The sequence below is a fragment of the Amblyomma mixtum genome, chromosome 2, assembly GCF_055824585.1.
Source record: "Amblyomma mixtum isolate Tamu chromosome 2, ASM5582458v1, whole genome shotgun sequence".
In the NCBI taxonomy this organism is placed as follows: domain Eukaryota; kingdom Metazoa; phylum Arthropoda; class Arachnida; order Ixodida; family Ixodidae; genus Amblyomma; species Amblyomma mixtum.
Window position 1 is genome coordinate 53,875,820 of NC_143013.1, and position 24,640 is coordinate 53,900,459.

Consider the following 24,640-nt stretch of genomic DNA (forward strand, 5'->3'; position numbering starts at 1 on the left):
ACACTGGCTCACTGTAGTAATCTTTTCCCTCCATGAAGCTTCCCTTAAGGCGTCCGTATTGAGCCCTCGGGCAATCCCGGCCGCGGGAGAAAAGGTGGTGCGGGCCGTGATGCCCCGCAGGTGCGGCAACGCTGTCCGGGGCCGAGGAACGCACGTCGTTCCTGAGCTTGGGACGGGCCGTGCTCCCGACAGAGCAATCGCGAAACCCTTTCGGGCCCTGCATCGGGTTGGCCAATCGGTGGCGCTTGCCTTCGATTGATGCAGCCAGCTAAGGGTTCTTTTGCAACGCGGGGATCATCGCGGGAATCTTCCTTCAAGGGCGATGAAGGTGTTGCAACGCAATACAGAACTGCCTCAGTCATGACAAAAGAAAGAAGGGACATAGTAGTTATCGGGAAAGAAGACCGACAAGATTGGCGGCGTCAGTGATGAGTAAGTTGTAGGACTTCAGGTCCCGACACGGTATATGACCTATGGGGGACGCCGTAGTGGAGAGCTCCTAACCTGTCTAGACCCCATGGGGTTGTTTAGTGTGGGCTCACAACGCACTACACATACGCTCTCTTTTTCGCCTGTATCGAAATACGTCCGCTGCAGCCGTGACATACGCGACATTGGGATCAGTAGCTGACGTCAAAGCAACTCAGCTACCAAGGCGAATGGCGTCAAAGATAAGCCGTCGTACTGACCCTGACCGATTGTGCCATTGCGCTGAGGGACGACCGTGACACAGGGTAACTAGGAGAACGTACTATCGGCAACGAGTGAAACACGAACAATAAAACTTAGGTGGCAACAAAAAAAAAAACAACATATTAGCTCCTGAAGAACAAATAGAAGCGAGCTTGACTAACACTTTTGGAGAACAGTCTTCGCGCTTTCGAAGTGAACTTCCCGTCCACTAGTATTGAGCTTCTCCTGGCAGAAAGCTTCTTATTTTGCTGTTCGTGGCTCGCTTGTCTTTTTCGCGTTTTATTTCTTGCTTATAGTACAGTGCTTAGAATAGGAAAACTTGCAAGTTGGTGGGAAGAGTAATAAGAATTGTTCGTTAGCGCACTTGGTTATCGACGAAGGCTTAGCACCATTCAGTTTCTTCTCGGCTTTGTAAGGTGGCCGCGTGTGCTGATCTGTTTCAGCTATTAGCAAGCGTTTATTTACGTGGAAGTCACTGAGAAAAAGTAAGCAGCTGTCGGGCTAGTTGGTTTAGAGCAGCGCGATGCAACACGGGGACGGTACAAAATCAGCGCTTGTATGTCACCGTGTATTGTCCTCGAGTTGCTAAGGGATGGTCAAAATGAGAAGGGTCACGACCCAAGCGTAACTAGATTTAGCTTCACCGGAATTTTCACATCACATTCCGTAGAGGAACAATAGCATTCGAGTGGAGTCACTGTTCAGTGTAACTACAAAACTAGACCCACAGCGCAGATCTCTCTTCGCAACAGTCTTGCTGAACGGGGTCGAAACAAAAACAAAAAAATGAAAAGCTGCAACACGACGCATATTCGAAAGTACTGAGACGTCGCTGCAGTATTGGTACTTGGTGTTTGGGTGCCATTTTAATCACTTATAATAAAGTAACAATACGCCTAACTATAAGAACTGTAGAAAAACTGCAGATTGGGCTAGTTGGTGTAGATTCATAATGGGGGTTCAACAGAGCAAACACACACAGACCAAGAAAGAGCTGGTGTGTGTGTCTTGTCTCTTTCTTGGTCTGTGTGTGTGTGCGCTGTTGAACCACCATTATAAGAACTAGTCGGAAGCTCTGCACGAAGGTTGGCGGGGAAAAGTTGATCGAACAAACTGCATCGGCTGTCTTGTTCTGCAACTATTCATAACAGTGCCAGATATAATCAGAAAAAAACTTTAGATAGTAATTGAACGGGGAAAAAAATGAGGCAAATGACTTTCATTGCTCTCTTGACTCAAAGTTCATGGCCGCATCAATGTGAAAGCTGACATGAACAGAGAGTGACCCTGCCTTAACAGAGGTATAGTAACCTAACCAAGGCCAATACTCCGAATTACTACGTTCGGCCGCAGTCAGAACTGATTTTGCCTGCCCCAATCCACTGCTACCTATACTAGTGAGAAAATACATGCATGTTTCTAGGCATCCCAATAAACGGCTAGGTTTACTGCAGGCTGCATCCTTATAATACAGAGTAAAGTAAAATGCACAGACTGGGCTATTCGGCGCACCGCTGTTGAGAAAGAACGCCAGAAGCACGCAAGGTAAGGGCTTAGGATCAGAAACACGACTTTGAAACGCATAAGTGCAGAAAGCCAGGATAGCTTCCTGCATAAAGGAGACCGTTTCCCATCTGGAGAACCGAGAGTTACGGAGGGATACCTCTTGGCTGCGTATGAAATATTTTCGCGACCCCTAATTTCACCAGGAATTGTGACTAATTCCACATCACCGGTAGCAAAGTGCGGGTCGCAACTTCTGGCTGCTTATGCTAGCGGTGCAAAAGCACCTTAAGCAAGCACACTCAGCTGTGCCACGTATCGCAACCGTCTCAACTGCCCCTTCGTTTAAAGGAGCTAGGGGCCCCAAGCACGTGGCTCGTTGGGCAGTGCCGAGCGGTGCGCTAGTTCTGACAGTTTCAGCCACCGTAGCGGCCACACCTCGCACGTTCCCTCTCATTTCCGCTCTCATGATTTGGAGCCAAAAAGAAAACCTCGGAGTCTGCTTGTCCCTGCCTACGTCAAAAGTCAGCAATTGGCGATAATGGTCTAGAAACTTCTAATACGAAAATTAGAGATCTTTAGGCTGATTGCATGTGGTTTTCTTTTTTTCTCTGTGTGTATGCAAGCGCGTGCGTGCGTGTGCGTGTGTGTACGTGTGTGCATGTGTGTGAGTGTGTGTGAGTGCATGTGTGTGAGTGTGTGCGTGCGTGCGTGTATGCGTGCGTGTATGCGTGCGGGCGTGTATGTGCGCGTGTGCGCGTGTGCGTGTATGTGCGCGTGTGCGCGTGTATGTGCGCGTGTATGTGCGCGTGTATGTGCGCGTGTATGTGTGCGTGTGCGTGTGTGTTTCTGGCCATTGGCCACAAGTACACAAAGGATGGTCATCAGTGCGATTTACGCAGTGAGGCCAGTTTGAAACCCCTAGCCTAAAGCATCGCCACGTCGGAGCGATTTCCAGCAAAGCAAAGGAGTGGACCTCTGGCGTCACTTCTTGGAAATAGTTTTCCTTTGTAAAAGAGAGAGAGTGGGGGGGGGGGAGGCGCTACTCACCACCGGCCCAGCCTTGAGAAGGAGGCGCACGCCCTGGCACAGGCGGAGCGGGTCCTCGTCGAGCCGGAGCCCACATCGGCGTCGTCCCGGCGACAGCCGCCTCCGGCCGAGGTCGTCACCGCGGCCGCCGTGGCGGTGGCAGTGTTGGCCGTCCCTCCTCCCCCCCTGGCGTCGAGGGAGGAGGGCAGGCCGTTCATGTCGTAGGCCGAGAGGACGCAGAAGCGACCCTCGTCCATGCAGTGAGGGCAGCCGGACAGTGCCGCCACGACTACTTGTGCTCAGAGATGGGTGGTACACTCGACCCGGTCTCGGCCGCGCCGCCAGTCACGGGGTCCCGTCGCTGCAATGCCGGGGGGCACAGGTCGGCGACGACTTTCTGACGGTCGGCTGCGCCACGTCCTGCAAGCAGGAAAGAGACCGGAAGCGAAACAACACGTTAACCAGCGTCCTCCTTAACCTTTGACAAAAGGAATCATACTCACAAATTCCGAACAATTATTTGCCCACCACCCTGATCTGTTTCGTGGATAATTGGGGAGCTGATTGCTTGTGATCAATTACGCAAAAGCCATTCTACTTACTTTTAAGGAGTAGCGGCATCGAATTTTTCCTCCGTGAAGACTTCTCGCCTGCTCTAAATAAAGGTTTTTTTCTCGATCACTACCTTTTTTGCAATGAGGCTGAAGACAATAGTAAACATGAACCCCTACTTGTAATTAATTTCAGCTAAGTAACTTAGAATTGTATTTCTCCAGCCATGTAGTTTTGGCATAGGTATAAACAGCCGGACGATGGCTATGACGTCACAAGCAGTGTTTAGATCAAGCAAGGCGTAGAAAAACCGCAATATAATGGCTGATTGGTCGATTGTTTCAGTTCGCTGCAACACTTACTTCAGCCTGCCACAAGAAGCGGAGAGTGAGCGCAAAACCGCTACTGCGCACCTGGTTTTGAAAGCTTCACATCACCGCAACCTTTCTTGTGACATCAAACTTATTTGTGACGTAACAGCCACCAATCGGCTTCTGAAAACAAAACCAAACTCCAATGGAAAAGAGATTCAATTGTAAATTATTTACTGGGAGCACGCAAATTTTGCGAGGTCGTCTATGTTTACTAACGTCTTGCGCATAATTTCAGGGAAAAGAAACACACGTAACCAAACATGTCTTTTTTTTTTTTTACTAATGTGGAAAAATTGTGGCTTAAGCTTGTTGACTCTAGCTAGTTCCATGTTTAGCATCGACAGCATATTTGACGAGCATTTTTCTGCGACTCCACAATTCTCCTCAGGCTCTTTACAAACACCCTGCTGTGCCCGGCGGTTCTCAAGCACTTTAATCCTTCTTTTGACGGCCGCTGCTCATTCTGTGGGGAGGTGGCCGACACCTTCCACATGGTTTGGGCATGCAAAAAAAATCCCTCCCCCCCCCCCCCCCCCCCAATCACCCCTTCCCCTACCCTGCTCAGCTGCCAGGAACTATCGGCTCGGCCCAACAGGCCCTGGTTCGGCGGACTTGTGTAGCGGTCATGACCAACGGCATCCCGGAATGAGGGACTCCGACTAGTATTGTAAGGGGTGAGACCCACCAGGGGCCTCTCCCCGAGCACCTCTCTGTAAATTACTAAATAAATGCTTTTCACCACCACCACCACAGAATGTATGTTACGAAAATGAAATGTTCAATATGAACGGGATCAAAATTTTTTTTTGTTTTCGGCGAAGTGTCAAAATGCAGCTTTGCTTTTACGAAAATTCGAATTTTTCATGCGACCATTGCAATGCAAGCTATATAAAAATCTCCCCGTTTAAATAAAAAAGAAAACGACAGCGCTAACTCAAACTCGAACAATGCATTCTACAAGAACATGCGGGTACATTGAAATAAACAAGTATACTTACTGAGTCCGAGCTGATAATGATTTTTACGCGCTAGCGGAAACGCATCCAAGAGCGTGGTAAAGCGCAGCAAGAGCAATATATTTTGCACCCCTTCTACACGAACAAAATTCCTTTTTTCCACACGCAATTTCAACTCAGCTCTGCTGGAAGCTTAGGCTCGAGTAAAATCGAAGCAAGCATTTTGCACAGTTCGAAAAAAGACAGCGCTTTGAGCAGTTAAAAGACTAAACGCACCAATAACGTTTGCGTTAACCCAGACCTGGTGAGTTAAGCGCCGCTAGGATTTTGGAAGTGGCGCAATCGAGAATAAGACAGGAACCCTCCGATTATACTTCGCAGCAATCCCCAACAGCACGCCGTGAGGGCCGCAGAGTTTAAGAAAAATAATTTTATCAGGCTGCGCCCTCTAACGGAGGGAGTCGGCAACGTGATAACGCACTCGTTAGACGACAGCTGCACGAGTTCACCCGAAACTATGATGGAAACAAAACCAGGCCTGCAACGGTATCGATTATTGAAACTGGAACTTGTAATTGCCATCCTATACTGTTTTTGGGAGCTTGGAGTTGCGTACATTTTTTTCTTTCTGAGTCCCGCGCGGTTGCCATGTTTACAAAGCTGCATAACACTCGTTCATTTTGATCACGGATAGGCGAAACAGCGCAAAGATTGCGGACGACTGAAAAGAGTTACAACACACACGCGCCGACTAACCAACCGACTAGACCAAACCATCATTCTTCGTTTCGATTAATCCTTCCGCCGAGGCGACATACGAAACAAACTGCTCACAACTAATCAGGTGCACTCATCAGTTCTGCCGATTCAAAATTTCAAAAAGAGGCGGTCTTCAGGATTTCCGCGCACACTCTACTTAGAGGGCTCTATGCTAGGAAGGATGCACGGTGTCAGGCGATATAGAATCTGGCCACCCGCAAACTTAAATAGCACGTTATGGGCGTGGTCTTAGAAGCCGCGGAAATTTAATTCCCGTAGTCACCCGCTTCAAAATGCTCACAAATCAGAGCGTGCGTTATTGCGCAGTGCCGGATTACGCCAGAGAAACCACTATATGTGCCATCTGGCACCATAACTGCACCTACGCCATTAAAATTACACCGGGCTAACGCCATGCGAGGACCGATTGCAATTAAACGCAGGAAGGCGTGGAAACCTGCGATTTTTAACACCCTCTATATCACTCTAATCAAATCCGAAATCTCTACAGAAGACTATCCTCACCGTGGTTAGAGCGGACGTTAAAAAAAAAATAAAACTGACTTTGAGTGTCATCCGAGGCGAAGAATAACGATTAACCGCATCTTTTTACAAACTCAAACAAAAACACAAAGAATCATAATTAACTGCATTTTTTTACCAACTCAAAGAAAAACACAAAGAATAATAATTAACTGCATTTTTTACCAACTCAAACAGAAACACAAAGAATAATAATTAACTGCATCTCTTTACCAACTAAAACAGAAACACAAAGAATAATAATTAACTGCATATCTTTACCAACTCAAACAGAACCACAGCGCCCACAATCAAATAAAGATGCTCTCCTTATCTTCGCGGACCTGCATACACTGTAGGTGAATCAAACGCACTTGTTATTTACCTAACGCAAGTGGACCTAAAAATGTGGACCTACACGAATGTGGACCTACGAAAACAATGGACTCGTCGGACCCCGAGAAGTGCGAACGTAGTCGTTAAGTGCAGTCATGCAATAAATGAACACTGATGACAATACGAAATTAGCCTGAATCGATACATTATCGCTTCCAAAAGTAAAGACGCCTCATATGTCGTGGTTGCGGCTCCGCTCAGGCGTCATTCCCCTGAACGCCAATAGACACCGTGCGTCGAGTTCTCCGCAGAAAGAAGAGTCCAAACGTCTCCGCGCGGCGAGCGACAAAAGACTCCCTGTTTGTTTTGCTCCACTGCAGAGATGACACGCACGAGACGAAAAAAATTCAGGGGGCACTTTGGCTCTATAAAGTGCTGCAAGGCGAAAGCGTTTCCTGCCGCACTGTTTGTTTTTATTTACTTTTTATTTTTCACATTTTGTTTTTTTTTCTATTTTTTTTGCTCCTTTTCTTATTTTTAGTGTTTTTATTTTTATTTTCATATCTTATTTTTATTTTGTTTTATTTTTGTTTATTTTCTTATTTTTATTTTCCCCCTCTCTTCACTTTATTCCTTTTATTTTATTTATGAAACCCATGCATTCACTAGATGCGCCTTTATTCATGCTCGAACCTTGAGCCTTCGTGGCGGAGTGGTAGCGTCTCCGCTTCAAATGCCCAAGGCCCTGGTTCGATTCCCACCCCCGGCGCAGTTTCTTTTTAAGCAGTGACGCCGAAAGGCGGACAAATCTTCCGACGCGTCTGCTAACGACAGTATGAGGCATTAAAGGCTTTCGCCTTAATACAAGGCCACGAGACTCCCGCAGCCGCCGATCGGCTTCTGCCCAGCGCTGTACGCCGCGCGTATGAACGGGTTCCCAAGGCAACATTCACTGAATGCGGAACTTAGATAAGGCGGGAAATAACAAGCGCCGACCAACAAAAAGACGTTTCGGCTCCGCTACGGGAGCCTTGTTCACAACGAAAGGGAGAGTGAAGTGAGGGTTCGTACATTTCCTTCATTACGGTTCAGCGTCTGTGACGTGGTTTGGATATGATTGGATTCCAGGTAAAGCCTTGTCGTCTTGTTCTTTTCTTTTCCAATTATTCTCGCGCTATCACACTCGATGGCATGATCTGTGGAAACAGCATGTTCTGCTCATAGAGTTTCTTACTATTACCTAGAGGGAAAGCTGGCGACCCCTCTATGTTATGGTGAATTCCAATGGCAGATCGGGATCAAGTTTTTCTGCTCGGTTTGGATCAGTCGTATTCCAATGGTAAAATGGGAGCGCGAGTTGTATGTTCCAATGGCAGATCGGGATCAGGCGGAAATCCCGGATCGCTCCGTGGAGCAGCGATTCTTGATCTGCCGAAATCGGCGGATTTGACCGGAACCTCGCGTGACGTTTTCTTTTCCGCCGCGTCTGCTTCCGGTCGCGACCGGCAGCAGCCGCTTCGTTCCTGTCGTCGCTACGTGGTGAGCCGGGCGAGCCGGGACAGACGGGCACTTTCCAGTCAACAGTGGACGGCAATGATCTTGCTTCGAGCCGTGCGGCACTAATTTTGCTTCATGGAGGTGACAGTTCCGACTCGGGCACTGAAAGCTGAGTCCAGCAGTGAAAACGGACAGCGAGTGTGAAGCTGCCGGCCTGTATATGCCTGCTGCCGGCGTCAGAAAAATGCGCTAATATTCTTTGTTCGCGTTCATAACAAGCCCTGGAGTAGAGGAATGTAACAAATGAATCATTTTTGAGGATCGTTGGCCAATACCGAGATGCTGGTAGAAGTGATAACTGCGATACAAGCAAATTTCTTCCTGATGCCCAGTGCGGCTGGCCTGCTGTCTGCTAGCTCCGCTGTTGGAGGCGTCGCAGAAATCGATCATGTCTTTATTTTATTATGAGACGAGGAACACAGTAAAACGGTGACGCGAGTAGCACCTTTACTACAGCGCTGGCCAATTCCGAAGCGCCCTCAGCTGCGGCATCGATGAAAAACAGTTAGGTTTAGCGACGACTACGGCAGCCAGGGAGAAACGTTGGCCGGGGGGCAGCGCAGTTAGTCGCTCGGCGTGTCCGCGGGCGGCGTCGTTGCCGAAAGCTCGACTGTCTCGCTGATTGGTTCAGCGGCTTGCGTCTCGCAGTCCCAAGGCTGGGAAATCGAGCAGCGAGCAAATTGCCTGCGCGTCGTCCGCCACTTCTTTCGTGAACGGTAGGGACAGGCTCACCGGCTCTCCGAAGACCGCGGCCGCATACTCGCGTGTTCACGGAGAGTGGACCATCCTGTACATACGCTTTGGTTTTGGTTTTACATTACGGCCTTCGTACTACCTCCTTTTTGTTTCGCCGAGACGGCGTCTGTCAACGCGGAGATCGCGCCTCGCGCAACTCCTGTCGCACTCGAACACGAAGCTAGCAAGGCGTCCGCTCCGCCGGCGCGCCTAGTTTCCGCGGTCGCCGCTGCGGCGCTGGCGTCGCGCTCCCGAGGGATCACTGGCATTCCAATCGCAAACTGGGAGGTGGCAAATCTACGCGCTCCGACGCGCTCCGTACGCGATCCGACGGAGCGGTCTCGATCTGCCATTGGAATTCAGCATTAGTTTGCATGGAGACCCCTCGAGGCCACTTCAGCCACCATGGGCGCTCAAAGCATCATGGGGCGGTGAGCTACCGACTGCAGAACTACAACTTTTGGCCAAAAAATAATAGAAAAATAAAGCTGTTAGATAACTACGAATGTCCTAACATTCAATATCTTGTCTAATGATTGCAACAAACGAGCAGAAAAGCATTTAAGTGCAAAGTTTGCCCAAAATAAGAGATGACTAGCTTTCCTATTGGCCAAGTGATGAACACTAAAAAAACTAATACTGCGTAATTAACAGGCACACTTTTAAAAGTAAATACGTTTTCAAAAAAAATGTTGTTGCTTAGATACTTTAAGAGGTTTTTTAATGGCATTTCGGAAGAATAAAATCTTTTATTGGCGTCGTGTGTCGTCGCGTTTTCACTACTATGGCTTTTGCACACTGCGTTCGCGCGAAAGTCGTCTGCGCACACACGGACAGCGTTTTGGAATGAAACATCTTAGTAATGACACTCCGTGTTCCTGAAAAACTACGACTGTTCCGCAACAAGTAGCTCACTGCCCCATGATGCTTTGAGCGTCCATGGTGGCTGAAGTGCAGCGCCGCCAGCTTTTCCTCTAGGTAATAGTAAGAAACTCTATGGTTCTGCTAGTGCGTTTTTATCCACGTGCCGCTTGCTGACATCATTGTTGTGCTTAGATCTTGGAGCTTAGAAATGCTCGAAGAGGACAAAAAATAATAATAAATGCAGATGTCGCCTTCATCGGCCGATCGCGCAGGTAAACTGTATTCGTTAATTACTTTTCGAAGCGCGAATCCAACAGCCCAAGCTACAGCGCAATTCACTTCAAAATGATAATCACGGAACCTTTTTCAGTGAAGACGTCACTATTTCGAATCGAGAAGCGGGAAGACCTTCAAACTGTGACTTTCTCGGAATAAATGAGTCTTTTGCTGCCAGACAAACATCAACATAGTAGGAATGGCCTACAAAATATGTTTCTACTGAGAATGTCCCTTTGAATGTCCCTTTAAAAATAGAAGAAGCCCCGCAATACTGGTGACGCCAGCAGTGACCCCTTCCACGTCATTAGAGAGTTTTAGAATAGGGGACCCTATCGGTTAGGACATGGAATAGCAGGGCGCCAATGCGCATACGCAGAACAATGCCCTAAGGTGCGTTATTAGGAAGTTTTGGAATAGGCGCCCCTATCGCTCAAGGGAATAGGGTCACCCTATTCTAAAGCTCATTACTCTGTGCATTCGCACTGGCGCCCCACTCTTTCCCTATCCCCTCAACCGATTGGGTACCCCTATTCTAAAACTACCTATTACGGAGTCGCACGGGAAACACCCTTAAGGGTTCGACCTGGCGATCTAACTAATCATGATAGGGCAATGAGCAAGCAATGAGTGGCCAGAGTAGAAATATTCGTGCGTTTCTGGCCATACAACTGACACCCTGAATTCACACCAACTAGCCCAAATGTCTGCTGTGCTATACTACTCAAGAACGCAGCAGCTTTTCCCCGTCGAAGAACCCCATTCCAGCCAATGGCGTCGGCAGATTCTCACGACCTTGCTAGCGTGACAATGCGGGGAGCGGCGCCACGACGGAGAGAGGGATCTATCCTCGACCATGGAGGAAGGGAACTATACCCTTTCATCTATAGCTCCCTGCGCTGTCACACTAGCAGGGTATTGAGAATCGGCCTACGCCATTGGCTGGAGGGGGGGTTGACAACAAAAAGCTGCTGCGTACTTAAGTTGCATCCGTCTAAAGTCAATCCTCCACATGCCTGATGAGTGGCCATCGCCCCGCTTTCTTAGTTATCGTTTCTTTTTTTCTTTTTCTGCTTCAAACCCTGGTCCCAGCGTTAAGCTTCGAGCCGTCCGCGTCGCCAATAAAAGCCGTAGGGCATCAACTCGCAGCGAGACAACACAATCGCTGAACATCGCTCCGAGCTGCCGTCTCTGTGCCGGCGAATGGCAACGAGCACATTTCCGCCCTTGTTTCTACGCTCGCAAAATAACACGCTTCGCGAACACGTCGCATGCTAGTCGACGTTTCTTTTCCTAGGCCACGAACGAACAACGGAGGGGAAGCAGCTGGGGTTTTGGGCGAATGCGTGGGTCTTGATTACAAAGCCAAACGAGATCCCGGCCACTCAAGCCCGCAACAAAGCTTTCGCTCGCGAAGCGACAGTCGCTGCAGAATACGTACACACTTGCTCGCGCGGGAGCCCTCTGCAGTCTCCGAATACAGGCTGCTGCTCAGTTTCCGGAGAAAACGGGGGGAAGGGTTGGCTCGATCAATGCTTCTAACGAGCGCCGCTTCCAATTCACGGCGCTTATTTGGCAAACGGCTCTCTCGGCATAACAAACGAGCCCCCGTATAAACACCTATCGCGGAGGGTGGGAGACGAGAGGGAAAGGGTGAAATTCCGAACCTAGAAGGGAGGATGGGGAGCGAAGGGGTGATCGGGGAAATCGTACAAAGAGCATAATAAACGTCTCGCACAATTAGCGACTCTCCACCGGATGGGGTCGTTTAGCGCCGCCCCGTGCAATCTGCCCCAGCGCAGCCGACGTGACGCCGTTAACCACGCCGTGTCCGCGGAGAGCTCTGATAGGGGGGAGGCGCTGGCGAGCTTAGTAAGCGGCTGATTGGAACTGCCCTCGCTTATTCCCTTCTCTATTTCCCTCAATCCTCCTTGCCCAACGCAATTTGGGACGCTGCTGCTCTAATACAAGCGTTTCCAAGAAGGCTGCTTCAAGGGGTATGCAGAGGAACTCTTGTATACGCGCAATAGGCTGGGGTGGATATATACTTAGGCTTTGGGTTAACGCAGCCAATACATACAGGAGCTCTCGTTACGCGGAGAACTCTCCAGGCGGCGCCGGTGGCGGGAGCGATACGCGCGAGGGGAGACTGTGGGATCCTCGACGCACTCATCTTCATTGCTAAAGGGGAGAGGGAGGACGCGCAGCAATCAACTCGACTTGGTGATCCGCTTCTCCCTGGAAGGCCGCCACGTGTTTACCGGACGGACAGGGCCTGGATATATATGTATACACACTTCCGGGCTTGCGCTCTGGACGGGAACGCATTCCGCAGCTGGCCACCAAAGGCGCGCTAATCAAAGCATTCAGGAGGGCGTAATGAAGACTTGGCATGGAATATCGAGCGTTCTGCGAATGAACTCTGAATGCACGTTGGCAATGTACCCGGTGATCGCGTTCCTGCGTTCGAAGCTGCCGCAAAGGTTCAGATGTAAGGGTTTTTGGCCGTGTTTAGAAGTAATGCATGTTTCGCGTTCTAGATGCCGAATTAGAACCAACTACAGCCGGGTACAACTCAAGAACGAAGGGGCAAAGCCCCTAAAAGCAGCCTCTCCAGCCAATGGCGTCGGCAGATTCTCTCCATCTCCCTCTTGTATCTGCTATCGCGAAATCGCAGGAGGTGCCGGATATGAGTGGGGAATAAGCGCGGCTTAATCGGATTATTCAGGGCATCATCAAAGTCGGTCGCCGCCATTGTCTGGATGGCCTCCATTGAGAGGCATCTACGGCTTCGTTCTTGAGTTGTGTCCGACTAAGATGAGAGTGCGTCGGAACGCCTGCGATATTGGGAAACGGGAAAGTGTCGCGGGTAAATCTGGCAGCGTGAGGAGCGACGTCGTCACCAGCGACTCCATCCGGCAGAGAAGTCAATGCAACGCGTCGCTGTGACAGCTCGTCGCGAGCTGCCAAACTGAGCTGAACAAGCGACAGATGCTCTCGCCTCGACCGCTGCGAATCGAAGGCGCACTTTAGAGAGCTGTATACTTTCGAACAAGTAAACTGAGCTTTAGGAATCCTTGAAGTGGACACCGAAAACAAAGCAAAAAGAAAATAATATTCAAAGAAACTGCTACTTCACGACGCTCCGTGCCTCCCGACGCTGCCCTCACGGCTCCCTCGCATTCGATCAAGCGTGAACTCGATCCAAGCGACGTTCCCGCCCTGTCGCTAGCGAGAAATTCTCCGTGTGAATGACGTCTATGAAAATCAAAGCTGTGTCGAGCCACACGCAGCGGTTCTAGCGCGGTTGAGAGTTTGTGGCGCGAAGCACGCGTCATCTGCCCTGTACATCGTTGCTTCATCACTACTCTCGAAAAGTTTCTCGTCAACTAGCTGCTACGTTGCCCGAACACGATGACGGCGTCGTCTTCCCGCGCGACCTCAAATAACATCCATCGGCGTACTCGCGGCATCTTGCGCAACGTTTCTTTAGAGTCTGCAGCGAGAATTTTCCTCTCAAGACTCCCCGAGCTGCGGGTGCCGGGTTCCGTCCCAAGCTTCTCCTCTTCTGAAGTAATCCGTCGGCGGCTGTCAGTCCGCCTTCGGAAAGCTCGAAGCGAAGTGGCGCTAAGTGGCAATAAAAAAGGGCCGAGCTTCGGCTGACTGAACTGCGTCTGCCGGCGCGCTTGTTGGCGGTGGAGTGCAAGTTAGTACCACGTGACGGTCTCCTCAAGTGTAGCTTCCACTCCATTGAGAATAAGTTTTCGCCATGTGGGTGCGTGTCTGTGAGTGTTTCTTTGCGCGTGAGTGCGTGCGTGCGCTGGGGTGTGTGTGCTCGCGCGGGTGCATGAGTGAAAGGGCGTGTTTACACGGGAGTAGGTGTCCATTGAATGCGTGGGTGAGTTTGAGCAATTACATGAGCGGGTACATAAACGGAAGAATGCATAAGCGAGTGAATGAATGCTTCGCGTATGCTTAGGCGACTGACTGCGTGGGTGAGTGCAGGAGTGAGTTTGGTTGAGTGAGAAGTGAGTGTGTGAATACTCAGGTCACAGCATCACTGTGAGTGAGTGAGTGAGTGAGTGAGTGAGTGAGTGAGTGAGTGAGTGAGTGAGTTTGGTTGAGTGAGAAGTGAGTGTGTGAATACTCAGGTCACAGCATCACTGTGAGTGAGTGAGTGAGTGAGTGAGTGAGTGAGTGAGTGAGTGAGTGAGTTTGGTTGAGTGAGAAGTGAGTGTGTGAATACTCAGGTCACAGCATCACTGTGAGTGAGTGAGTGAGTGAGTGAGTGAGAGTGAGTTTGGTTGAGTGAGAAGTGAGTGTGTGAATACTCAGGTCACAGCATCACTGTGAGTGAGTGAGTGAGTGAGTGAGTGTGTGAATACTCAGGTCACAGCATCACTGTGAGTGAGGGAGTGAGTGAGTGTGTGAATACTCAGGTCACAGCATCACTGTGAGTGAGTGAGTGAGTGAGTGAGTGAGTGAGTGAGTGAGTGAGTGAGTGAGTGAGTGAGTGAGTGAGTGAGTGAGTGAATACTCAGGTCACAGCATCACTGTGAGTGAGTGAGTGAGTGAGTGAGTGAATACTCAGGTCACAGCATCACTGTGAGTGAGTGAGTGAGTGAGTGAGTGAGTGAGTGAGTGTGTGAATACTCAGGTCACAGCATCACTGTGAGTGAGTGAGTGAGTGAGTGAGTGAGTGAGTGAGTGAGTGAGTGAGTGAGTGAGTGAGTGAGTGAGTGAGTGAGTGAGTGTGAATACTCAGGTCACAGCATCACTGTGAGTGAGTGAGTGTGAGTGAGTGAGTGAGTGAGTGAGTGAGTGAGTGTGAGTGAGTGAGTGAGTGAGTGAGTGAGTGAGTGAGTGAGTGAGTGAGTGAGTGAGTGAGTGAGTGAGTGAGTGAGTGAGTGAGTGGGACAGCACGCGCGGATGTAGACGCAAACTTTCAGCATAAAAAAAAGTACGCGTCTAAAAAACATTTTTGTTAAAGGGCACCACATTCGTGGCACGGTGCCCTTTGTAGCGAACAACCAGCAGAGCGTTCGCGCACCATCACCTTTCGTTTAGCGCCAGGGCGCCGTTTACCTAGGGGCGGTATCTTTTTTTTTTCAAAAGCACCAATCTCGCAGCAGCGTTTCCCCTTTCCGAGTTTCCATCGCTGCTGTTGACTTCGAGTCTTTCCTCGGGAGAGGCAGCACGTGGCGAGCCCTGGGCAAACACAGCCATTTCTGCCGTCCAAAAGTGACTGGAGGCTTGCGTCGCGGGGTGCACAAGGACGCCGCTCCTACGCAGCAGCAGCGACACTGTAGAGCGCGCGAACTGAGCCCACTCGCGGGTGCCTCGATCGAAAGGAACATAACTAACGGGCTTACTGTATAAACTGTGCAACCAGCCGATTTAGAATGTTTTTTCTTCCGGTCGTCTCATTCTAGCCTCCCTTCCCCCCCATCCTCATCCGCTCTTCCGCCCTTGCATCCTCCCCCTTGACCTCTTCCCTTCGCTCCCCCCGCGGCGGCAACCAAGCTCGAAGTACGTCGTACAATCGATAACAAAGGTCGCCTGCGCTTGACAGCCCCGGAACTAGATGACGACAATAAAATAAAAATAGAGAGAGAAAAAAAGAACAGCAAATAGTAACAATAGAGATCGTTGGGCGCCCGGCCCCGGCGGACGCTTATTGCGAATATTTCAGTTCTCTCACACTCCCTCCCACAATCTCGATTCTATTCCTTTAAAATAAATGGCTTCTAGGCCGCCACACATCTGGCTCTCTCGACGCTCTCCATCCTGCAGTCAGGTTACAGGTCACGCAAAATGAATCGGCGCAGAGCAATCGATCGTCATCGCCGTCAGCCGAGGTACGTCCAATGTTGGTCAAAAAAACCTCCGCCAGTGATCTTAGTAAGTACTCCACCTGCGGCCATCTTGACTCTCCCTGCAAACTTCGTAAACTCATCCACCCAGCTCACTCGCTGACCGCCCCCTGCAACGTTTAACTTCTCCTGGGATACAGTCCGTTAAACAAAGGGCCGATCGGTTGTATGTTCTCCGCACTTCCCCAGCATGTGACACGCGCAGGTCGTGGGTGCGGATCCCAACGGGGGCTTCAGGTTGCATTTTCTTCTTTCATTATCATCCATCTAAAAAATTATAACACTATTATTAAGGCGAAAGCCTTTAATGCCTCATCATTGTCGACATAGGGTTGTAAGCAGAGGTGTCACGCTTTTTCTAGTAGACCACAAAACAAATCTTGTGCACGTGGTTTCAAGCGTGCCAAGCCAAGCGTGCTAACGGCTACGCTACTTCCTGCCACCGCATATGTATCTCTTCTTGTCTAGGACGCTGGAGAGTGTTTGAAGAAAGGCGTCGAAAAGGTCAAACGTGGCTACCGGCCGCCGCTACGAAGACCGTTCATGAGCGTAGTATTGCTTTAGCAATAAAAAGCATTACCTAATGCTTGCCGTGGTTTCAATGACTGTTGCTTACATCTATATGTATTTCGTAACGAGTCCCTCAGTCCCCTACCCTTGTGTGCTCTACCACACACAAGGGTGAAGTGTTCTGCTGAAATCATCATTAGGGATTCGCACTCTTGGAAACAAGGCGCAGTGGAGCAAGTTCGCCACTTGTCTTTGTTCCTTCCAAGTGTTCCAGCCGCTTTCCATCGCCATTGCGGGAGCAGCTAAGCAGACAGTGTACTCATGCGTACTTAATCTCTCTTAATCTAGTAAGAACGCCCCGTCCACGTCGATTCAAGCATCAACTGAAACACTACCGCTCATGAAAATGAGCGGGCACAACCCTGACTAACAATGACAAAAATTGATTCCTTTCTATGAGCCTGGCAGCATTAAAGCTACAGCCTACATTCTGGCGTTTTCCTACTCAAGCTTTTAGAGAAAGAAAGTTTCTTTACCCTCCAATAAAGTTGCGCTTGAAGCATGATAGCCTTAGGTGCTTATGCGCCACTAAACCCAACACAACATAACATTCTCTAATCAAGAATTAAGCCAATTAAGCGGGTCACCATCCTCTACGTGGGCGGGCAGGACTCATGGTACCGCGGTGGTGGATGAGCAAGCAATGCTAACACGCTATTCTCAGCTTCAAATTACGCTTTCCAAGCTACGAGCAAGGGCACGTCACATACGGAGAGCTTCGGGGAATCCTAGATCCACGTCCAACGGCCTGCGTTGCGGCTTAGAACAATTGTCTCGTACCCGCGCTATCACAACTATTGACTTAAATTTTGAATAAAGCAGCCTTCTGGTGCTACGTCGCGAAGATGGCTGCATCCGCCTTTCGATCGCCACATGGATATTATTTACAGGATCCACTGGTTGTTACTTCACCGTCGATTCCCGAATCATCAATTTACGCGGGAATCGACGCTGGCGTCGATCGTCAGTCTTGAGAGCTTTATGTCCGTGCTGCATGGCATTTAAAATGCCTTCGAGCAGAAAACCCATCGACTCAACTGGCGGTCTTGTACTGCTACACGATTTTCTAACGCAATAACGTTAAAGGCGCTGTTCATCAGAAAATCTGGTGTCGGCATTGTGAGCGAAAAATCACGGGCATGGTTTTGGCAGGTGGTCACAAAGGAGCAACTTAAAAGACAGGTGGGCCACTACCTAACTAACGTGACCTAGTGACGTCATCACAACCTGCCCACCGCGGCAGGCACGTGGCAGTTAATGACGGTTAGCTCGGGGAGAGCAACACAGGTCTCACAAACCCAACCTATGGCAGCCCCTTCCATCGCAGGGTGTGGCGCATCGCTTAACCGCTGCACCACTACGCTAGGAGGGCTTCGAGAACTTCCAGAGAAATATGAATGTAAAGTAAAGAACGACCTTCTGCATATAGAAAATTTTTCAACGGTATTCGGTTCAAAGGAAATTCGTGTCGACGGATCGTCGCGAAGACTTTCGACAGTTTGAAATGCCTTCGAAATGAAAACACTATACACGGATACAACTTAAGCCTGCAGTGAAGCTCCGCCCACATTCAGCCTCCGCGCACAGAATTCCTCCCCGACGAAAAAGTAGTCCGCTGCTTAAACGCTTCTTGTTACGTAAACAAGAAGCTTCTCACAAGAAAAAAAAATGATGAGCTCTAGAATTATGATACATGGATTATTTGATATAGTAAAACATTAAAAAACTGATTTCGTTTACAGTTGCGATTGGCCAGCGGAGTAATACAGGACGCCGCGGACCATGGCCGAGTGTTAGCAACTGCTGTTTTTTTTTTTAAGTTGTATCCTACTATAGTGTCTTCGAATCTTCAGGCATCATTTGTAAAAGAAAACAAAAACTACTTGTAAATGGGCGATTTAACTTATTATTTTTTTTTTACTTACTGTGGCCTATGTAGTTACACACAACATCGTCTCCGATGGTCATATTCAGTCTTGTTGGCTTTTCTTTTGGAGTCCTCCATGGCAACTGAATGCCTTCAACGGCGACACACCAAAACGAAGTTTAACTGCAGCAGGGCCCTTGCAAAACTGCGAAAGAATGCTGAAGTTTTCGACTGGTTTTGGTGATCGTTGTGGAGCATCGTGAAACTCCATCGAATACGAATGCCATTCGGATTCTTGAAGGCCATTCGCCTCAAATGTCGTTTGAACGCGCCTCTGTGTTATGCGCGTTACAGAGGTATGTTAGAAGCGCATAACTCAGTATGTCAAATCGGCCGCTCAGTGCACCATGAAGCGCTTATATGATTTTACGGTCATTAAATTAGCGATAGTCGAGATTATACAGCTCACACACAAGCAAATCAGAGTGTCCGGCTTAAATGTAGTTTCCAGTTCATCCCAAATGGCAGAGGTAAAATATGAACCTATTTCGTAGGCACTAATAATTTGCGAACGTCATCATCGTAGTCAATTAGCGTGAATTTAGACAAAACGCAGGCCTCGGCACTTTTACACTTCCTGGGGGCGTCGTCATGCGCCACGTGCTTCTTACGTGACGTCACTGCTGCCTACTTGGGCCCTATTTTTCTTCTTTCTCTTTTACACACCTTTTCTTACCCTCAGCTCTGGCCATTATAGAAATCTACAGACTTTCTGTACACTTCTCATAGGCTTTATTGCCTTCCTATAAATATTTCGTTTTATGTATTTATTTTACCAGCCACGGTGGCTCAGTGGTTATGGCGCTCGGCTGGTGGCCCGAAAGACGCGGGTTCGATCCCGGCCACGGCAGCTGAATTTCGACGGAGGCGAAATTCTAGAGGCCTGTGTGCTGTGAGATGTCAGTGCACGTTAAAGAACCCCAGGTGGTCGAAATTTCCGGAGCCCTTCACTACGGCGTCCCTCACAGCCTGAGTAGCTTTGGGACGTTAAACTCCAATAAATAAATCAAACTGTTCATTCATTCATTCATTCATTCATTCATTCATTCATTCATTCATTCATTCATTCATTCATTCATTCATTCATTCTAAAATACTTTTAAAGGTCCTGTTTCGAGGGCACTACATAAGAGAGAGCAGGAAAAAAGTAAATCAGAGCATAACACTGAAGAAAAAGAAAACGAAACACACAATAATAAATAAACAAAGAAACGCACAAAATCCCAATTAATTTTTCCTATTCGTAGTCTATAGCCTGCCTCTAGACAAAAGCTCACTAGAACTTTAGGTCCGACTAAGCCGAAAAGATGTCCACGATACTACCTTCATTAAAAAGACAAGACGTAACGATGAGGGCGAGCGTCGACACAGGAGAGGTAAGCTACAACGTTTGTCCACAGACTGTGCTGTAGACGACCCGTAACAAACTGCAAGACGTCTTTCGACGAACGAGAGGAACGTCGGACTCCCAGTTCCACTCTCGCCGAAAGAAGACGGTGTTCCATCGGAGACACACCGTCTGGTAGCCCGTTTATCATGCCATCTTCTCTAACCTCGAACCCTCCTAAAGCGGTAGTCACTCAATGAGTTGTCTGCCTCTGCAGGAGCCTTCTCGGACCTCTCCTTTGCTTCCCTTCGATCCAACTTGGCTCATTGAAAATTCCTGAGTAATGAGGAGCATTGAACCGACTGCCGTGCTTTTCTTACCTCTCTGCCTTAAGTAGGAAAACAAAAGTCAGCCCCAATCAACGAAACAAGAGGCCCCAGACTGTCTAGGAAGTTACCGTGTTCCACGAAGGCAAGTTCTCAGGCTGTAAAGCTTACCAATCCCTCGCGATATTAAAAGAAAAAAAAAATGAGCGAGTGAAGAATCAATGAAAGGGGAAGCACACGTGGTTCAATACTGGCCTCTTCTCCTGTCGTCTCGGTCCATTCGCGGACTTTAGTACCGCTCGACGCTCGCTTCTCTCAATGCATAAACAAGCGGCTGAACAAGACCGGCATCTGCAAGAAATCAATGTCTCTTCATCGATTGGTTCAACTTCGGAGCAGTCTTAGCGTGTCCCCCTTCCTCTCCCCAGCACCCCTCCGGGCCAAGTGGTTCACGCGTCGAGTGCGCTATCCTTCGATAGTCTCTTGATTATCGGACGTGGACTTCCTGCCCCGGAGAAATCGATTTTGACATCGATCTTTCCTCCAGACTTCGGGCACGGCTTTCAAGCCCGCCCGCGGTGGCGCATCGGCGAAGGAACAAAAACTGCCCCGAACTGTCCCTGAAGCCCCGGAAGTACGCGCTTTGCCCCGAACCGCACGGCGTGAAATTTTCGCGTACACCAGTCGATAGGCAATCCTGAAGCGGCGCTATAGCGCCTCTAGGGTATTGTCCAGGGAAGGCTTTTCTTCACTTCGGGGGCGCATTACGATGATGGGATGCGCGGTGCCGATGAAAAGAAACACGAAAGAAAAAAGTTGAAAGAAGGACGCAATGTCAGGCCGTCTTATGTTCAGAAGATTTCGCAAACACTTCCCCGTTTCATGATAGATTTATTTTTTCTTTCTCTAACTTCCTGCTGAGTGCTAGAGCATGAACATTTGTGATGTTCTGACAAAGAAAGCTTGTCCAGTAGAGCGAGCGCCTGGGTATGCAAAACGTATGAATTGCGTACGATATGCTATGGATCGAAGCCGACTGGCCGACTAGAGCGCTGTCTGAGAATACGTATCTGCATGCACTCTTTGCGCGGAAGCTACGCGGGAAGCAGGAGCGAGAGAGGCGAGATCCCTTTTTGTAAACGTGCCCAAAAAGTAAGAACAGTGCTTGTCACAGCGTCTGATCATCACCTCGTACATCGACGTCTGCTCACAAAGCGATCTGACACTTTCGGCATGCGCTTTGATCTAGCACATATAGTCAAAAAGGACGCATCAGTCTACGCGAAAGCCTTTTGACGTTCTCGGATATTCCGCACCATTATCCAGATTGCCATCAACCGGTCCCCGTTCCTCGTCCCACCTCACCGGATCCTGAGGAGCATAAAAGCCTTTGAGAGAAATCGTATATGCATTAGAACTACATACAACTGTCGTAGATAAAAGTAACTGACCCCCCCCCCCCCCCCCCCCAAGTTCCGAACCGTGCCGAATGCCGTAGTAAAGTCACTTTATGCCGTACTGTATGCTAGCGCCACCTGACAATTCCCTCCTGAAGTGCGCTGTCACGGGGCGCCCACATGCGGTGCGGCACAATTCAGAACTTTGAGGAGGGGGGGTCAAGAACTTTTGTCCCCGAGAGCACGTGCTTCGCGGGCGATAACCATAATCACATTCACAGTTATATTAAACGCACACTAATTGAAAAATCAACAGAAAGAGGCTGCGATACATGCTGATTGATGAGCCTTCGGGAACACTACCAGTCTCTTTTTTTTTCTTTTTGCACCAAAGGTTGCTGCGGTGCCCAGAAAATTGAAAATCAATTTGTCAATTTGTATTCCAATTTACAACCGCACGAAACTTCGGTACTTTTACGTTCATTACCACTACGTCTCACCCCGGCCAATCAGACAAAGGGGCGGATATGCCGGCTAATCAGAGAAAACGATCGAGGGCCAAGCTTGTTTTTCGCGCTGATCGCACGGTCTTTTGTTACAATATTACAATATTTATCACCATATGGCAGAACGATGCTACCAGCCATAATAACACCCAGTTTATAATCTATCATGCTAATGCCGCCCTGATCGCTCGCAAAAGAGCGCATGATCCTGACAGTTAGTGTTCGGCCAGCGCTTCTGAAGGTGCTGTGTACGACAGCTTCACGCAGGCCGACTGGGCAGCGTGCTAATAGAGCGGCGCTTCGCATTTAAGTATCTAGACGGCAGTCACCATGCTGCTTTCTTATTGCGACGGTACTTCTTGATCCCGTCGAAATACAGTATCGCTCGAAAACGGTGAGACAATTGTGGCCAGACGCTGTAACTGGTATTTTTATAGGGGTGTTGCAACAGTGTTTTGCTTTACTTGTGCAAGCTTTGTTCTTGATAAAGAAAGAAACTTGGTATCTTTGGACACTAATCTCAATTTAACGGGACTTACCGTTCCTCTTTAGTGTGCCTTTAAACTGCAGTCTCATCCCGAAGGGTTTAACAGGCTGCGAGCATTTATTTGTTCCATTTTCTTGGTTCAGAAATGCGGAAAAGTAAAGCAATTGGGATTTACTTAGGTTTGCATCCATGATATTGTTGCGCGGCGGCCAGCCGAAGAATGAGACGTGGTGAACCATGGCTATGAGATGATTTAATGGCCGCTGGCCTAGCGCGGGCGCTCCGTCCCGCGCCACTGCCAGCTTCGTCTTCGTCACACTACCCGGGGCCTCCGAGCGATCGTCCCGATCGGTGACGAACAGACGGCGAAATGGCGATGGTCTTGAGTGGGGGGGTTGAACAGGATGTAGAAGATGGTGCAGTGCTGGCCGCCACGATGATAAAGATGAGAGAATGAGTCCTGGTCCACGAAGCATCCGGGCCGTAGGGTGCCAGGAGCTGACGGCCGAGGTCTCTGGACGCACCGAACGGCAGAGGCAGGGGGACGGTGTCATCACGTTTGGGTCAGTGGGGTCTTGGGTCGGTGGGGTCTTGGGTCCGTCGGGTCTTGGGTCCGTCGGGTCTTGGGTCCGTCGGGTCTTGGGTCGTCGTGTAGTGTGGTCCGGGCAGGGGACGGGGCTGGGGTGAGCGTCGAGGTCGATTCAGGTCGGGCGGGCTGGGGCACGGCCGTGCGGCGCTGACCAGGTACTCACGGCCGACGTCCACGGCAGGCCCAGGACGCCGAAGCTCCGTGACCAGGATGGCGATGAAGGGACACCAGCACCTCACACCAAATGTTGCGCGGCGGCCAGCCGAAGAATGAGACGTGGTGAACCATGGCTATGAGAGGATTTAATGGCCGCTGGCCTAGCGCGGGCGCTCCGTCCCGCGCCACTGCCAGCTTCGTCTTCGTCACAATATTCAACAGGAACGCATTGTAAAGCGACTCTATAGCTACAAACTCTGAGCTAACGGTTGGTGACAGGTCGTGAGCGCTTGAGCTCGTACAGTCCTCCGTCGATTTTCCGACCCTGAAGGGAAGAAATCACGACTAATGGGCAAAAATGTGTGTCTTGTGGATAGAGGTATACATGCGCATCAAATGTGTCGTATAGTGGGCGATTCTTTCAACAGCTAAGTAGCGATCACCTTTAAGCCATTTCGGTATACGGCCTGCCAAACTTTTCGCGTCGTGGCCACGTTTAACAAAGGACAACCGATCGTCTTAGACAGCGCAGGCATTCCCGAGCGCCTTGGCCATAGTGTTCCTACAGGCTGTTATTACTGTCAGATTGCCTATTTTCATATGTGCACCTCATTCGCCAGTGCACGCATTCTGGGAGTCAGCGAAACGTGTTGCGAACAGCCTGCAATAAGACGACACTAAATGTTACGTAAGCTGGCCAGACACGTGAACCAAGTGTTTTTGTTATGAAAGATCCGTGTACTATGCCGAGACATGAACTCAGGAGAGCACTGCAGATATATTTTGTAACACTTGTTTCACAAATGATAAAGCTACTCTCTGATATTTTCTACTAGTATTTTATTCTACTTTCTGTCGCGCGCTAAATGTGGCTCCGTAATTCTCCCTTTCTGATGCCGAATGCTTAGCGAAAAGTTTTTTTTTTTTTTCTGCCGCAAACACCGATTAGTCACGGTGATTTACTGCGTCAGGCGACTGTTTTGTCGTCTCACACGCCGTAAATAAATTTCGCGAGAAAAACACAGGAGAAAAAATGTTTTGAACGCCTTGCTAAAATATCGCTTTTGAACGACACAAACAACTACCACGAACAGTAATGGTCACTTTCAAGCGGACTTATATGAAAACCGGTCAGCTTCGAGCTTCGCGAGACCACCGCTGCCATACGTCTTTCAAAATCACTTCCGAATCCGGGCCAAAATCGGACGGCGCGGCAGAGAGAACAAAATGCGTAAATCATAGCGGGTTCGATATTGCGAGTCCACCATACGCGCCCAGTCAGCTACTCCAGAGACAACCAATATGGCGGACGACGCTGGGCCGATA

The 24,640-nt window shown here is 49.4% G+C and overlaps 1 protein-coding gene across 2 annotated transcripts in view; it reads right to left on the reverse strand.

The window, feature by feature from the left end:
• Positions 1-24,640, reverse strand: part of LOC149359389 (queuine/queuosine transporter SLC35F2-like) — a 291,042-nt gene that overhangs the window by 186,223 nt on the left and 80,179 nt on the right. For both annotated transcript variants that reach the window (XM_089571608.1, XM_089571609.1), the window contains one exon: positions 3,247-3,645. In XM_089571608.1, coding sequence (XP_089427734.1) covers positions 3,247-3,482 — 236 coding nt within the window. In that variant the 5' untranslated portion in view covers positions 3,483-3,645. The remainder of the gene's footprint in view (positions 1-3,246; positions 3,646-24,640) is intronic.